At 35.3% G+C, this 18791-nt stretch overlaps 1 protein-coding gene across 1 annotated transcript in view; it reads left to right on the forward strand.

The window, feature by feature from the left end:
• LOC6047129 (protein gooseberry-neuro) overlaps nt 1-18791 on the forward strand; it is a 112106-nt gene that overhangs the window by 62106 nt on the left and 31209 nt on the right. The window contains exon 3 of the mRNA XM_038256970.1: nt 6033-6162. Coding sequence (XP_038112898.1) covers nt 6033-6162 — 130 coding nt within the window. The remainder of the gene's footprint in view (nt 1-6032; nt 6163-18791) is intronic.

Genomic DNA, 18791 nt, shown 5'->3' on the forward strand with positions numbered 1-18791 from the left:
AGTGGATATGGTAGACTACTATATGAATGTAATGGGATGTACAAGGTCATCCAAGGACTCCCTGGAGTTAAGATCTATGAGTCTACCGCCGTAACAAGCAAGAGGTCGTCGGATTTTGACCCCGGGTCATGTGCGTATAGCACCAGTGGATATGGTAGACTACTATATGAATGTAATGGGATGTACATGGTCATCCAAGGACTCCCTGGAGTTAAGATCTACGAGTCTACTGCCGTAACAAGCAAGAGGTCGTCGGATTTTGACCCCGGATCATGTGAGTATAGCATCAGTGGATATGGTAGACTACTATATGAATGTAATGGGATGTACATGGTCATCCAAGGACTCCCTGGAGTTAAGATCTACGAGTCTACCGCCGTAACAAGCAAGAGGTCGTCGGATTTTGACCCCGGATCATGTGAGTATAGCATCAGTGGATATGGTAGACTACTATATGAATGTAATGGGATGTCCATGGTCATCCAAGGACTCCCTGGAGTTAAGATCTATGAGTCTACCGCCGTAACAAGCAAGAGGTCGTCGGTTTGACCCCGGATCATGTGCGTATAGCATCAGTGGATATGGTAGACTACTATATGAATGTAATGGGATGTCCATGGTCATCCAGGACTCCCTGGAGTTAAGATCTACGAGTCTACCGCCGTAACAAACAAGAGGTCATCGGCTTTTGACCCCGGATCATGTGCGTATAGCATCAGTGGATATGGTAGACTACTATATAAATGTGTTGGGCTCCCTGGAGTTAAGATCTACGAGTTTACCGCCGTAACAAAAAAGAGGTCGCCGTTTGGCTAAAGTGGTAAGCAAGGACTTTTGTTCATCGTTCAAACTTAAATATTTCGATAACTTTACATCGATTGTAGATCTTAATTCCAGGGAGTCCTTGGATGACCATGTACATCCCATTACATTCATATAGTAGTCTACCATATCCACTGATGCTATACGCACATAATCCGGGGTCAAAATCCGACGACCTCTTGCTTGTTACGGCGGTAGACTCATAGATCTTAACTCCAGGGAGTCCTTGGATGACCATGTACATCCCATTACATTCATATAGTAGTCTACCATATCCACTGATGCTATACTCACATGATCCGGGGTCAAAATCCGACGACCTCTTGCTTGTTACGGCAGTAGACTTGTAGATCTTAACTCCAGGGAGTCCTTGGATGACCTTGTACATCCCATTACATTCATATAGTAGTCTACCATATCCACTGGTGCTATACGCACATGACCGGGGTCAAAATCCGACGACCTCTTGCTTGTTACGGCGGTAGACTCATAGATCTTAACTCCAGGGAGTCCTTGGATGACCATGTACATCCCATTACATTCATATAGTAGTCTACCATATCCACTGATGCTATACGCACATGATCCGGGGTCAAAATCCGACGACCTCTTGCTTGTTACGGCGGTAGACTCATAGATCTTAACTCCAGGGAGTCCTTGGATGACCATGGACATCCCATTACATTCATATAGTAGTCTACCATATCCACTGGTGCTATACGCACATGATCCGGGGTCAAAATCCGACGACCTCTTGCTTGTTACGGCGGTAGACTCGTAGATCTTAACTCCAGGGAGTCCTTGGATGACCATGTACATCCCATTACATTCATATAGTAGTCTACCATATCCACTGGTGCTATACGCACATGATCCGGGGTCAAAATCCGACGACCTCTTGCTTGTTACGGCGGTACACTCGTAGATCTTAACTCCAGGGAGTCCTTGGATGACCATGTACATCCCATTACATTCATATAGTAGTCTACCATATCCACTGGTGCTATACGCACATGATCCGGGGTCAAAATCCGACGACCTCTTGCTTGTTACGGCGGTAGACTCGTAGATCTTAACTCTAGGGAGTCCTTGGATTACCATGGACATCCCGAAGTACCCATAGACCTTTGAGAAACATAAAATTTTAGTAAACAAATATATTTAAAAAAAATGTTTTTCAAATATTTTAATTTTAAACTTTTAATATTTATTTTTATAATCGTACAAAAATGCTAGCTGTGGACCCCGAACTTGACAACTTTTTTATACATTTGTATTGGTTGTTTCCGTTGTGCTTAAAGGAAATGGCTATGCACCAGGCGCCTCCATATTTTTGTAGATGGCTCATATAGTTGGGAGGAGACGCAAGTTTTTTTTAAATTGTTCGATTTTTTTATGTTAAAAAATTTACCAGCTTCTCGTCAGTCCGCGTGGACATAAAATCAAATTCTGTCGATTGCATCGGATTCGGGGATGCCTTTTCTCTGAGGAACCGATGAGATATCGTCAATCCCTTGACACAAGTTTTGTTTTGTCGAGTAGTGTTATCAATGGTAATGCATGAAACATTCGTGAAATTTTCCGATCTTTTCGAAAAAATATTTTGCAAATTTTTAAATCAAGACTCAAATTTTAAAAGGGCCAAACATTGAATATTACGCCCATTTAAAATGTTAGTCTTGATTTAAAAAAATTCAAAATATTTTATTCAAAAAGATCGGAAAATTTCACGAATGTTTCACGAATTTTTCACGAAAATTTCACGAATTTTTATATATTAAAATTGAAAATCGGACCATTATTTGCTGAGATACGGTCATTAGAAAATGGTGGGTTGTTTTGGTGAGATTAAAAAAACTTCAATTTTCGTGTTTCTTTTTCTTAAAGCGGCTTTATCTCAGCAACCCGAGATCCAATCTTCAATGTCTCTCAGACAATTTTATAGCAAATTTTCTGAACTTTTCAAAAAAAATATTTTTAGAAACGGTCACTCATGGACACTACTTTTAAAAATTGAAAAACTGCACATATTTCGCTAAAATCAAACTTCCTGTGGCTATACCTTGAAAACGGAGCCGTTTATCAAAAAATCTGTAAAGTACTTTTCGATTGCAAATTTAAATTTGCATTATAAAATAATGTCAAACTTGTTTTTGCATGAAGCTTCGATTTTTTCCAAAAATCACTTTTTTTCAAAAATTCATAACTCGGCGGCAGATTTTTTGATCATGTTTCTCTATGGCTCAAATGTTGCGGATTTTTGTTCCCTAAAACATATAAAAAAATCTCGAAAATAAAAAAAATACGCATTTTGGGCAATTGAGTTTAAATGAAAAAAAAAGTTGATAAAAAAATCTGCAATTTTTTTCCGCGTACCTATTTTTTTTTCTCAAAAGTTCTCAACAATACCTACAACTTTGCCGAAGACACTAAATTGATCAGAAAATTCACTCAAAAGTTACAGCTGTTTGAATATTTACATACCATTTTTGTATGGACAGCAGCCAAAATTGTATGGAGACTTGTATAGATGAACCAATCACACAAAATAGTTTATTTGGTCATAGGGAAGGCCCCCACAAAGTTTGAGCCAAATAAAAAAATACGAATAAAATCCATTTCCGGTTTTGGTAGAGAATTGCTCTATTACAATGTTCCTAGAATTCATATTGTTTGATTAATTTATTTAGTAATTTTTATAATGTTGATAGGATCAATATACAGTCCAGACAAGATTATCGAAAGCCTCGATTATTCGAAGCTTTGTTGACTTCGGATAATCGAATGACAAAAAAAAATTGTCGTATTTTTTATTAATTTAAACATCAAATTCGAGTTTTGCGACCCCATTTTAGTCAAATCGAAATAGTATTAAATTGAAAAATGCATTTTTTCAATCATCTCCGCTATTTTGGGCGCCATCTAGGATTTAAATATTCTAAATCACCTTAAAGTAGTTTAGAGGTAAAACTAAAGTTCAACAATCAAAAATAAGACAGCGAACAAATTTATTTTTTTGAGATTCGATTTCACAAAATTTCCTTTTTAGACATCGAAAATCGGACGAATAGTTTCTTGTGCTTAAAGTGCTTCTTTTCGCCGAACGACAATAAAACAGATAACGAATTGTGATAGACAAAAAACATGCCTTTTTTTTACTATTTTTAAGATGATTCTTAAATTCTATTGCATTCTGTTCAATCTTTGAAACATACCCAGTTCATTGAACTATTGTGAAGTTTATTTTAATTATTTCTGGGAGTTTTTTGCATTCTTTTCAACGTGACCTCTTCTTTAAAAATAAATTGGGCTTAAAAAGAATTTCTCTCTGTTCTACATACTTTCAAACGTGACCAGTTCATTGAACAATTTGAAAGATGATTTTATTCATTCCTGAGAGTTTAAGCATTACTTTCAAAGTTCTATGAAAATAATTAGTTTTAAAAATCTGTTGATTTTCAATTGTTTTGAACATGACAAGTCCAAATTGGTTTTGAAAAAAAAATCAAAAAGTTTCATATTTTTTCAAATTTGAGCCAGGTTTTGAAAAGTTCTTTGAAGATAAATTAGTTTTTCAAAACTAAATTCTGTAGCGTTTTCGTTGTTTTGAACATGAACTGAACAGTTTCGTAAATTATTTAAAGAGATAATTTTTAATTGATTTTTGAGTGTTTTTGCAATTTTTTTTGCCATGAGTAGAGCCTTAAAAAATAAAAAGCTTATACATATTTTAGATTTTTTTTTAGATTTTGCAGTTCAAATATTTTGCAAACAAGTGATGGCGATGTTATATTCAACCAGAACTAAATACAAGTATTTCCTATGATTTTTCTGTGAAACGACTCACTCGGCGAAATAACTTTCAGCAAATGTACCAGGTCTGTTTCTTTAACTAATTAATTCCAAATAAACTTAAAAAGTGGGAGTAGGTGAAATTTCATGGAAAATCATTGAAATGTTTGAAAAAAAACATGTTGAGTATTTAATTATTTTAAAGCCGAAATGGGATCTGGGAAATGATATAAAAAAAATGCACAGAAACAATTCAAAAACATCCAAACATTGTGTAGTAACTTGGCTAAAACAGCTGTCCCAATTCGCCCCAGATGACGGTATTCATCAAGCTGCATAGTTTTTTCTTCAGATTCCTTTCTCACTCTTCATAATTTTACTCATCATTTTCAGATCCTCACTAATGATTCCCGAACCGTCAATGTTTGCCCAACTTTTTAGTGTTCACAGCTCTTCGCTCCACTCTGCGCCGTCCGGGAGGTGTTAAAGCAGTATAATTTTCTCAAACATCATAAAACTGTTTCTATCATCATTATAGTTTTTGATAAAACACACCCGTTTCACCCTCCCTCGTCTGCTCTTTTTTACTTCAGCGGAGATTGAGGTTAGGTAAAGGGAAGAAAGGATTCCGCCGCAACTCATTCAAGTCTTGAGCGGTGTTTTTTTGCTCTCTTCGTTGACGTGAAACAAAAGCTCAACATAAGCTGAGCATCCACGTGTGTGTTGGTGTGAATGAATTCCTCGCAAGACACCAGACCAGGTAAAATCATAATTGCCACGGTAAATAGCTCGGTAAACACGCACGAAAGAGGCGCAACTGAGAGGTGAGAAAATTTAATTAGAAGCTGTGAAAGGGTTCACACTTTTTCGGTCGTTTTCGGTGGCGGTGGCGGCGGCGGCCATTGCATTGTTTCTGGTTCCGAAAGGGTGGCCGGCGGGCGTCGGAATTTCGGTAGTGGCCAATGCGGAACGAATTTTCGACGAAACGGCCAACCGTCAGCAGGCTGGCCCACGTTGGGAGGTTAATGAGATCCAAACACTTTTGAAAATCGTGGTGAATGAAAGGGTAAACAGTGGAGTTGGGCTCCCTGAAGTCAGCGAACTTTAGGCAGAAATTGGGTTTGATAGGTTGGAAAGCTTCTCTCTTGGAAGGTTGATTGTGATGTTGAACTCGGTTTTACTAGAATATTCATTGGAGAAGGTTTTAAGATTCATTTTAACTTTTATTGCATTAAATAAGGAGGTCAGTTGATTCCATCCAATTTAAATACATAAAAGAAAATCAGTAAAAGAAAAAATAAAATACACAACTCCAAAGAAATCTCACCATAATTGGACCGTGTCGTCCATTTGACATTTGTACTTACCATGCCAATATCTATTTTAACATTTTCCTCTTTTCCTCTGGAAAATTGCAGGAAGGTGTGTCCGATCCACCGAGTGTTTCGTCCATAAGTCGGTTGCTGCGAGGCGGAAGCAGTGGACCTGGGGACGGACGTAAGGACGACGATGGCCGGAAGGACTACAGCATTCACGGGATCCTGGGAGGTAAGTTTAAAGTTGTTGCTATAGTTCTGTCAGGTATGCGTGGTATATTTAAAGCTACGTGCTTAAATTTTTGAACGTTTCAATGAGTAATTTTAAAAAGACAAAGACAATTATTATGTTAAACTTGATTTCAAAAATATCCTAATTTAAAGACGGCTTGAATCTGTTTTCGTAAGGGCTTACCTGAACCGACGCACATATAAAACAAACTATTACAAATTTACAAACTTAAAAAATTTAACTTAGATTTTCAAGCCTGATTTTCAAACATTGTGATTCTATTTATCTATTAAAAATTTGCTACATATTAATGAATTTACGAAAGTATTTTTAAACTGATATCTGTGGCCTGAAACACAAAATTGGTGAAGAGATTTAAACGTTTTTATTTTATCAAAAAGGCATAAATAAATGTTATACATTGTAGTCTAAAGAGTTTGAACTAGTTTTTTTTTAAATAGAAATTTCAAGTAGATCAATAATTATCTAAAATATTATTTTATTATGATTTTAAGGAACATATTGTATGCAATGTCAGCACAAAGTACAAATAAAATTTGCAATAGCCTAATCAATCTTACAAATGAAGGCACATTTTCATTCAGAAAACAATAAGTCAATTTTAAAATATTGAAAGCTGTTTGTAAGTTATAACCGGGAGAAAAACAAAAGTCGAATGCCAAAAAGTTTAATAGGACAAAAAGTAAAAATATGAATAGGTTGATTGCAAGCATTTTTTAAATGAATTTTATTAACATTACCTATTTATTGGTTCAGCAAAAAATGCGCTTGCCTTTAATTTTTTTGAACAGTTCTTTCAAAGTTGAGATGGATTTATTTCAACAAGTCGTTTGAAATAATTTATTCCAATTTTTGTGAGTCCTTCCATTCTTTCCTCTTTGAAATGATTTATTACAAGAATCCTTAATAAACATTTTGAAAAGAATTCCTGATTGCAACAAAATAATTTGTTTTTTCAAAATATTTTTTTAATTTCTCTATTTCTTTAAATATTAACAATTTTTAATAGCTTTTAAAGCATTCTTTGTAATCGAAGCATTTTTTAAATATTATTTCAAACTGCTTTAATCAAGATTCAGTATTTTTGTCAATTGTTTCATACATAAGGTGTCCACGTGGACACCTTAATACAGATACTCCCCCCTTCCAGTTGTTCACGTGATCCTCTTAAAAAATGAGCAGTTTTTTTTTAAAAATATGTTAAACTACGTTTTCTTAATCAATTCATATTTATTTTTCTTTTACATATTTCTTACTTAGGTTATTTTTTCAGAGTTTTCTTTTCTTTCAATATTAATTCAACATAAGAAATTCTTTGAAAATTGGAAAAAATGTTAAAAATTAAACATTTCTCTAAGATTATTATTTTTTTCAAAGCAATTTGTGCTTGTTCTCGTTAAACTAAAACAGTCATGCCTTGGTTTAGCACCGCATATGGGGGATGCAAAATCGAGGCGTACATAACCGAGGCACAGAGCATATGGAATTTTGGCTATATGGGAGACATTAGCTAAAATCGTATGAAAAATCGAGCAAACTTCGAAAAATTATAGTGTTTTGAAATCGGGATGATGCCAGCTATCCATTTAAATTATTATTTCATGGAAATTTTCACAAAAATACGTATTTTTCCTGTATTTTGAAACTGAATTTTTTTATCTAAAGAAACCAAAAATATATTGTTATTGCTTTATATGTGAATCAAATGATCAGTTTTTTTCGTATATTTCGAATGATATTTTTTTTTTGAAAATGCTCAAAATTTTCACAAAGCTACGAATTTTCGAAAAAAATACTCAAAATTTCAGTTTTTACAATATGAGTATCAAACGATCGGGATTTTTCAACAATTCGAATGTATTATCAACATATTATGAAAATACTCAAAATTTTCACAAAACTACGTATTCTTCGAAAAAAATACTTAAAATTTCAGTTTTTCAATTTTGGTTTCAAGCGATCGGGATTTTTTCATACATTTCGAATGTAATAACAATATTTTTTGAAAATCTTCAAAATCTTCAATTTTACAAAAAAAACGTATTTTCAAGTTTTGAAAAAATTGAAGAATTTTAAAAAAAAATATGTGAAATGTATGACATAATATCTCAATATTTTGATACCCATATTGTGAAAAACTGAAATTTTGACTAGTAGTTCAAAAATTCGTAGTTTTGTGAAAATTTTGAGTTCTTTCAAAAAATGTTGTTATTACATTCGAAATGTATGGAAAAATCCCGATCGTATGATAGCCATTTTGTGAAAACTGAAATTTTGAGTATTTTTTCGAAATTAAGTAGTTTTGTGAAAATTTTGAGTATTTTCAAAAAATGTTGTTAAATGTTTGAAAAAAAAACCCCTATCGTTTGGGTATGGGTAAAAACTGAAATTTTGGGATTTTTTTTCGAAAATTCGCAGCTTTGTGAAAATTTTGAGCCTTTAAAAAAAAGATTTTACAGTCGAATTGTAAGAGAAAATTCTAATCGTTTGATACCCATATTGCAATTACAATAATTTTGAGTATTTTTTCGAAATACATTGCATTTTCAAAATACAGGAAAATTCCGTATTTTTATGAAAATTTTCATAAATTTATAATTTTAATGGATAGTTGACATGATTTTTCTAACAATTTTAGTCAAAACCCCATAAGCTCTGTGCTTCAGTTAAGCACTGGACCGTGCTTAACCGAAGAGAAAAAAAAATCGTCAATTCTTAGCAGAACAACTGAGCTTGTACAAAATGCATTTTAACACTTTTTCATTACTTGTCATTGCCATTAAAAACCAACTTAATTTTTTTTTTAAACGAAAGACCAATCATGAGATAAAAACAGTATGTTAACAAAAATGCTGTTTTCGTAAAAGACATTAATTTAAAACGATGCCAAAGGAAGTTAGTTGAAAAATTCATTAAAAATCTAATCTATAAAATAATTTATAATTTTTTCTACCAAGCAAAAAAAATCTTCAAATGATGTTTCGATATTTTTTAAATGGTAGTGTTGTAATCCTTTTGTTTGTAGTTTTGTTACATTTTAGAAATTCTGAAACTGTCAAAAGTGTTAAAGGTCAAGCTTGCAAACAAATACCTTCACAAATTTTAACGCAAATCATACCCATAAAAAATATAAATGTTATTAAACTTATCCAAAGTCATGCCATCAAGTCTGGTTAAGCTCGATCAACTGTCTCGAAATTCCCGCAGGTCCTTACTTCGGTCCAAGCTTTGTCGGCTCGTTTGCGGCATTTTTACTGAGCATTTCAAGCACAAAACGCCCCGATTTGTGAGCAATTATTTGTGCTTTATTGTGCTGCGGGCTCGTCTAATTTTCCACCGCCGCTTTGATTTGTTGCTATTTTTTCTCAAGAAAGCAGTTTTTTCGCAACAATAAAAAACGAGGCAAAAGCAAAAATATTTTCATTCCATCCCATTGTGGAAGCGCCATTATCCTGTCCAAATGGGCGTAAGACACTTTTGCGGCAACCTCTGAAAACGAAACTCAAAGAATCTTCGCACAACCGAACCGAATCCGGTGGCAATTTCAGTTTGTATGTGTCCTCTCTGTTCTGTTTGTCTAGTTTTTGGCTCTCCAAGGGATTTCCCTCTAGGACGACGTGTGAAAGTTAAACAAGGACCAAAGACGATCATCATTTTTCATTCCATTTATTTCGTTTTGCTAGTATAGTGGTGGTGGTGATGCGAAAAACTTCAAGGCTGGGAATGCCGCCCTGTCAACCGAGGCAAAAGGACCTGTCTGATTTTTTGTTTGATGATTTTGAGCTTGAATTGTGTGTCTGTTGTGGCTTTGAGGACGTTTGGGAAATGCCGCACCGCACCAACGTCACACACTTGTCACACAAAAGTGACAGTGCAAGCTCGGGAAATGCAGTGTGGATTTTTTTTTTGCTTTGTTTCTGTTTTTTTTAAATAGTATTGAAGTTGCGTTAAAAATAGAGTTAATCATTCGATGCAGATTGACATTTTCTTGAAAATGTTATTTTTTATAATTTTTGAGTTATGATTTGAATTAAATGTTTTGAAATTACAGTCTAACACCCAACCAAGTCAGCACAAACAGAAAAAAATGTTGATACATCAGGAAATATGGACAAAAATTGTGTAAGAAAAGATGTCCAACTTCTAAAATTCATCTTTTTGCCTTCCTCACTGAGGTAAGGCTATAATCCTGCTCTAAAATTGAACTTTTTATTAAAAGCTTGAAACCCCACCTTGATGTATACATATCGACTCAGAATCGAAAACTGAACAAATGTCTGTGTGTATGTGTGTGTGTATGTGTGTGTGTATGTGTGTGTGTGTGTGTATGTGTGTGGGTATGTGTGTGGGTATGTGTGTGTGTATGTGTGTGTGTATGTGACCAATAATGTCACTGAGTTTTCTCAGCACTGGCTGAACCGATTTTGACCAAACCAGTCGCATTCGACTTGGTTTAGGGTCTCATACGGTGCTATTGAATTGTTTGAAGTTTCGATAAGTAGTTCAAAAGTTATGTATATAAATGTGTTATCGCATATTTTCGGAAGATGAATAAATGGCAGTAAACTGAACCAAACATCATCATGTTATACATCGTTATTTAGGTAATTGAAAGACCTTTCCAACGAGTCCACAACATTGAAGATCTGGCAACCCTGTCTCGAGTTATAACCACTTAAGTGATATTTATGTACTTTTTTGTAGCCGGATCTCATTTAAATGTTTGTAAACAATGACCGGATCCATCATCCGACCCATCGTTGGTTAGGTAATTGAAAGGGCTTTCCAATGAGTCCAAAACATTGATGATCTGGCAACCCTGTCTCGAGTTCTGACCACTTAAGTGATATTTATGTACTTTTTTGTAGCCGGATCTCACTTAAATGTATGTAAACAATGTCCGGATCCATCATCCGACCCATCGTTGGTTAGGTAATTAAAAGACATTTCCAACGAGTCTTAAACATTGAAGATCTGGCAACCCTGTCCCGAGTTCTGACCACTTAAGTGATATTTATGTACTTTTTTTGTAGCCGGATCTTACTTAAATGTATGTAAACCATGTCCGGATCCATCATCCGACCCATCGTTGGTTAGGTAATTAAAAGACCTTTCCAACGAGTCTTAAACATTGAAGATCTGGCATCCCTGTCTCGAGTTCTGACCACTTAAGTGATATTTATGTACTTTTTTGTAGCCGGATCTCACTTAAATGTATGTAAACCATGTCCGGATCCATCATCCGACACATCGTTGGTTAGATAATTAAAAGACCTTTCCAACGAGTCTACAACATTGAAGATCTGGCAACCCTGTCTCGAGTTCTGACCACTTAAGTGATATTTATGTACTTTTTTGTAGCCGGATCTCACTTAAATGTATGTAAACAATGTCCGGATCCATCATCCGACCCATCGTTGGTTAGGTAATTAAAAGACCTTTCCAACGAGTCTTAAACATTGAAGATCTGGCATCCCTGTCTCGAGTTCTGACCACTTAAGTGATATTTATGTACTTTTTTGTAGCCGGATCTCACTTAAATGTATGTAAACCATGTCCGGATCCATCATCCGACACATCGTTGGTTAGATAATTAAAAGACCTTTCCAACGAGTCTACAACATTGAAGATCTGGCAACCCTGTCTCGAGTTCTGACCACTTAAGTGATATTTATGTACTTTTTTGTAGCCGGATCTCACTTAAATGTATGTAAACAATGTCCGGATCCATCATCCGACCCATCGTTGGTTAGGTAATTAAAAGACCTTTCCAACGAGTCTTAAACATTGAAGATCTGGCATCCCTGTCTCGAGTTCTGACCACTTAAGTGATATTTATGTACTTTTTTGTAGCCGGATCTCACTTAAATGTATGTAAACCATGTCCGGATCCATCATCCGACACATCGTTGGTTAGATAATTAAAAGACCTTTCCAACGAGTCTACAACATTGAAGATCTGGCAACCCTGTCTCGAGTTCTGACCACTTAAGTGATATTTATGTACTTTTTTGTAGCCGGATCTCACTTAAATGTATGTAAACAATGTCCGGATCCATCATCCGACCCATCGTTGATTAGGTAATCGAGATACCTTTCCAACGAGTCCATAACATTGAAGATCTGGCAACCCTGCCTCGAGTTCTGACCACTTATGAGCCCTTGAGTGATATGTGTGTTTTTTTGGATCAAATTTGTGTCCAAATCCATCATATTACATATCACCCATTGTTGGAAAAGAGTGAGGAAGGCACCAACCACATAGGTGGATTAAGTTAGTTTTTCAATGTGCAATGTGTATTTGAACTATCTAAAAACTTCTTCATTACTAGAGCAATTCTCTACCAAAACCGGAAATGGATTTTATTTCTATTTTTTTAATTTGGCTCAAACTTTGTGGGGGCCTTCCCTATGACCAAATAAGCTATTTTGTGTCATTGGTTCACCCTTACAAGTCTCCATACAATTTTGGCTGCTGTCCATACAAAAATGATATGTAAATATTCAAACAGCTGTAACTTTTGAGTGAATTTTCTGATCAGTTTGGTGTCCTCGGCAAAGTTGTAGGTATTGTTGAGGACTTTTTAGAAAAAATAGGTACACGGAAAAAAATTGCATATTTTCTTCTCAATTTTTTTAGCAAAACTCAATTTCCCAAAATACGTATTTTTTTATTTTCGAGATTTTTGATATGTTTTAGGGGACAAAAATCCGCAACTTTTGAGCCATAGAGAAACATGGTAAAAAAATCTGCCGCCAAGTTATGAATTTTTGAAGAAATAGTGATTTTTGGAAAAATAATCAAAGTTTCATGCAAAAACAAGTTTGCAGTAATTTTTTAATGCAAAATTGAATTTGCAATCGAAAAGTACAGTGCAGATTTTTAGATAAAGGGCTCCGTTTTCAAGATATAGCCACCAAAAGTTTAGCGAAATATTTGCAGTTTTCCAATTTTTAAAAATAGTGACCATGAGTGACCATTTCTAAAAATATTTTTTTTGAAAAGTTCAGAAAATTCGCTATAAAATTGTCTAAGAGACATTGAAGATTGGACCTCGGGTTGCTAAGATAGAGCCGCTTTAAGAAAAAGAAGCACGAAAATTGAAGTTTTCTAAGTCTCATCAAAACAACCCACCATTTTCTAGTGACCATATCTCAGCAGCTAATGGTTCAATTTTCAATGTTAATACATGAAAAATTCGTGAAATTTTCCGATCCTTTCGAATTTTTTATTTTTGAAATTCTTTAAATCAAGACTAGCATTTTAAATGGGTGTAATTTTCAATGTTTATCCCTTTAAAAATGTTAGTCTTGATTTAAAAGTTTTTCCAAATTTCACGAATGTTTCATGTATTAACATTGAAAATCGGACCATTAGTTGCTGAGATATCGTCATTAGAAAATGGTGGGTTATTTTGGTGAGACTTAGAAAACTCCAATTTTCGTGTTTCTTTTTCTTAAAGCGGCTCTATCTCAGCAACCCGAGGTCCAATCTTCAATGTCTCTTGGACAATTGTATAGCAAATTTTCTGAACTTTTCAAAAAAAAATTTTTAGAAATGGTCACTCATGGTCACTATTTTTAAAAATTGAAAAATTGCAAATATTTCGCTAAAATCAAACTTTCGGTGGCTATATCTTGAAAACGGAGCCGTTTATCAAAAAATCTGTAGAGTACTTTTCGATTGCAAATTCAATTTTACATTATAAAATAATGTCAAACTTGTTTTTGCATGAAACTTGGATTTTTTTTCCAAAAATCAGTTTTTTTTTCAAAAAATCATAACTCGGCGGCAGTTTTTTTGACCATGTTTCTCTATGGCTCAAAAGTTGCGGATTTTTGTTCCCTAAAACATATAAAAAAATCTCGAAAATAAAAAATACGCATTTTGAGCAATTGAGTTTTAGTGAAAAAAAAAATTGATAAAAAAATCTGCAATTTTTTTTCCGTGTACCTATTTTTTTTTCTCAAAAGTCCTCAAGAATACCTACAACTTTGCCGAAGACACCAAATTGATCAGAAAATTCACTCAAAAGTTACAGCTGTTTGAATATTTACATACCATTTTTGTATGGATAGCAGCCAAAATTGTATGGAGACTTATATGGGTGAATCAATGACGTAAAATAGTTTATTTGGTCACAGGGAAGGCACCCACAAAAAATATTTGTTTTGGTAGAGAATTGCTCCCTTCGTGGTTCTCACATTCATGAATTTATTTCACGATTTCGGGAATAGATTTTTTTCCGTTTGTTATAAAGCTTTACTTTAAAACCAAAGAGCTGATTGGTCGAAAACAGAAATGCGATTGGAATGGGCATGTTTCCCTTACATTTGATTCGTTAAACAGAATGAAAAGGTTTACTGTGAAATCTGTCTGAAATCCCATGGCGCTATAAAAAATTTCGAAAAAAACCCGTCCTTCTCAAGAGCTGCATCGGCCAACCCCAAGGGACCTCTCCAAATCATCAAATTCTGCCTAATCATGAATCCACCTGCTAAAGTGTTCAAATCGTCGACTAACGGAATTAATCAATCCTTGTAATTAATAAAAAAGAGCGAGCAAAAAGTGCATCTCACGATTCTATCATTAGCTCAAACAAACGCCGAAAAAAGGCAACGGCGGCGTTACTTTTCACAGTTATATGCGCCAAAAAAGGTCCTGGTCCGGAAATCGAAGTCTCATCCTGTAAATGGTTCGTTACACCTTTTTCCCTCCCGCAATTGCTGTCAGTTTCAGATCCGTTTCGGGAATTGATCCAGTTTAGTTTTCCTTTTTTTCCCAATAACATAAAAAAGAGCATCGGTAGTACTTTTTGGCGCTATTATTGTTTGAAATTAATCCTATCAAAGGGAAGGAAGCCAGAAACCGACAAGCTCCGGAGGCTCCGGAGCTTGCCGTCGGAATGTCGGTCGATTAGTTTTTATTCTTCGCTTTGGATGGATTTTGATTTCTTCCTTCCTTTTTTCTCAACTCTCTGGTATGACGATCGACTCTTGTCGGACGTCGTGCGCCCGAATCTCGAAGGAAGCAACGGAATATTAGTTTTTTTTCCTTTAACTGGTTTGTTGTTTTTGTTTGTCGGCTCGGAGAATATCCACGGAAGAAGAGAGAGGAGAGGGTTCCCTGAAATTGAGGCACACACGCCGTCGGATTAAAAAACAAGGAAGCGTGAATCAAGGGCGACTTTGGGACATGAACAAGACAAATGAGAGTTTGGTTTTCTCACCTTCTTGGTGTTCCAGTTTTGTGTGCTTTTTTTGTTTCTTTGGATAGCTAGTTGTTTGACGGCTACCGCGCCAGCCCAGCCGAACACCCTCGGCGGCTTCCCGATCAAAGTGAATTGGGTTAGGTTTTTTTTTCAGGAGATTGATTAGATTGATTTGGAATGATGCTGTTAGAGCTACAATTTTGTAGCTGGAATAGGTTGCTTTTTTACATTTTTAATGGAGTTCTGAATAATATGAAATATTAAAAATATAATCACAATAATTAAAATGTATGCATCACTTGCTCATTCAAAAGAACCTCAAAATCTCTAACTTCGGTGGTCTAATTATCACTTCTAATCCCCAAAAAAAACCTCAAACCGAACCAAATTAACCTAATTGCCTGGCTAACCGAGTGACACCACCGCAAACCGATCCAGCGCGTTCCCGGTCGTCCGTTTCTAGGAGCTCGTAAAAAGCCAAAAACCACCAAATACAATCCATAACTCGGTCACTGCTAGTGTGGGTGGGTTCCTCTTCCGCCCTTTTGTATCCCTTTGACTGGAAGCCGCCCTCGCATGACCGACCCCGGAACGTCGAACCCGACTCCTAGTGTGACACAAAAACATATGGAAAACATAAAACTTCATTGCGCGGTCTCAATTATACCATTAAAAACCGACACTCTTCAACCCCCGGTGGAGGTCGGGTCGGGTTGTAGTCTAATCAGTTCCTCTGGGGGCTGTCCGCAGGCACCGCCGTTTCACACTGGTTAAGGGTCATCCTTTTTCGAAACTATATTGCCCATGGCGTGAGGCAGTAAAGTAGTCTCGTTCTTTTTTTCTCGCCTTCAACGCGGTTCTCAATATCGGGTGTCGAATGCGCTGGTATCGGGTTGATCATCGTCACACGCGCCGACAATTGCGTGGCCTCGCAGATGAGCGAGTTGATTTCGGGAAACGCCACCGCTGGCAGGGGTGCCAGATGTTGAAGATGATACTGATTTTCTTCGTTGAATGTATTAGAGTTGTTAAATAAGAGTTGCACTAAATTGATATTCAGACTAAAAAAATATTTAATTGAAAAAACCATTGAAATCTTATTGAAACTACTTAATCTATCTATCTATCTGATAATCCCTTTAAAATGTTTATTTGCTTATTATAAGGTTGCCAGATAATCAAAATTTGTTACTAGTCTGAATGAAAATTTGACCACCAATCCAAAAACTTTGACAAAGGTGGTTTTGGATGTTATTTTCCCCAAAAATTACAAAGGACAGAGCTGCCAAATCTTTATAAATTATCTTTTACTTATCGATGGATGAAATTTATAGAAAAAAAACATCTTTTTATTGTACGACTTTGACCAAAAGAATATTCGCAAAATTACAAACTGTTTTTATAATGTTTATATTTTAGTTGACTTTTTATTATCGATAAATTTGCTACGTTTCAAAAAATCAACTTTTCTCACTATTTTTATTTTTGGATGAAACTTTGTAATTGCATTCCCTATATTTAAGAAACCATTTTGCACCATTATTCCTTCCATACAAGTATGATTACAATTGTGAGTGCTGGGATTGTGGATACTCGAAAATCATTATTTTGCGGTGCTGAAGAGAAGCCTCTTTTAGTAAAATTTCTGGAATGATCAGTTTTTCTCTTTGTCGCCAAGTTAGACATTATTTCCAAATGTCGATATCTCAGAAACTACAGACATGCCTCGGTTTAGCACCGCATATTGGGGATGCAAAGCCGAGACACAGAGCTTATGGGATTTTGGCTACATGGGAGACGTATGAAAAATCATCCAAACATTAAAATAATATATTTTTTTGGAATCAGCATGATTTAGCTATCCATTAAAATTATAAGTTCATGGAAATTTTCACAAAAAAAAAGTATTTTTCCTGTATTTTGAAAATGCATTTTTTCTCTAAAGAAACCTAAAATATATTGTTATTGCAATATGGTTATCAAATGATTCAACAGTTGTATCCGTTTCATCTACAATTTAAGGAGATTCGATCATGTTTCACAATTTCAAAGGTCAATTTTTGATTTGTCTTTGAGCAAGTTCTATCAGTTTCAATTATTGTTATTTTTATTCAAACTTATAAATTTCAAAGAGCCGCAATATCTTTTCGAAAGTTTAGTTTTCAGTCGTTCAAATCGCACAAATAATATTATAATTCCAGTTCACCACACTAACTTTATGGGAAATTCATTCGCAGTTCGAGGCGCACGTTTGTGGAATGATTTGCCGCATAATTTAAAATCTATAACTTTATTTAGTGAATTCAAGCGTAGGTGTAAAGAGCATTTAAAAAATTCAATTTGAGTTTTGTTTTGGTTTTTGATTAGGCAATGCCTTGTATTACACACTCTTTTATAACTACATACACAGCTGATAATCAGTCTTAAATTTATTACCGAATTCTACTTATTATCGACATTTTTATTTCTTTAGTTTATTTCGTTTTAGTTTTTAATTTAGTTGTTAGTTTTTGGTTTTAATGGAACATAAGGTCCTTATCATTTAAGGGCATTGTGTGTGAAAAGAAGAGAATTTTATTTCGTGTTTCATCCTGGTTGGCTTGCCCACAAGCAGAAGAAAATCAGTTCAATTAGTTGGGTGGTGACGCGCTGTCAATTATGTGGCATTGTGTGTGAAAAGAAGAGAATTTTATTTCGTGTTTCATCCTGGTTGGCTTGCCCACAAGCAGAAGAAAATCAGTTCAATTAGTTGGGTGGTGACGCGCGGTCAATTATGTGGCATTGTGTGTGAAAAGAAGAGAATTTTATTTCGTGTTTCATCCTGGTTGGCTTGCCCACAAGCAGAAGAAAATCAGTTCAATTAGTTGGGTGGTGACGCGCGGTCAATTATGTGGCATTGTGTGTGAAAAGAAAAGAATTTTATTTCGTGTTTCATCCTGGTTGGCTTGCCCACAAGCAGAAGAAAATCAGTTCAATTAGTTGGGTGGTGACGCGCGGTCAATTATGTGGCATTGTGTGTGAAAAGAAGAGAATTTTATTTCGTGTTTCATCCTGGTTGGCTTGCCCACAAGCAGAAGAAAATCAGTTCAATTAGTTGGGTGGTGACGCGCTGTCAATTATGTGGCATTGTGTGTGAAAAGAAGAGAATTTTATTTCGTGTTTCATCCTGGTTGGCTTGCCCACAAGCAGAAGAAAATCAGTTCAATTAGTTGGGTGGTGACGCGCGGTCAATTATGTGGCATTGTGTGTGAAAAGAAGAGAATTTTATTTCGTGTTTCATCCTGGTTGGCTTGCCCACAAGCAGAAGAAAATCAGTTCAATTAGTTGGGTGGTAACGCGCGGTCAATTATGTGGCATTGTGTGTGAAAAGAAGAGAATTTTATTTCGTGTTTCATC

The sequence above is a fragment of the Culex quinquefasciatus genome, chromosome 2 (genome assembly GCF_015732765.1).
Source record: "Culex quinquefasciatus strain JHB chromosome 2, VPISU_Cqui_1.0_pri_paternal, whole genome shotgun sequence".
NCBI lineage: Eukaryota > Metazoa > Arthropoda > Insecta > Diptera > Culicidae > Culex > Culex quinquefasciatus.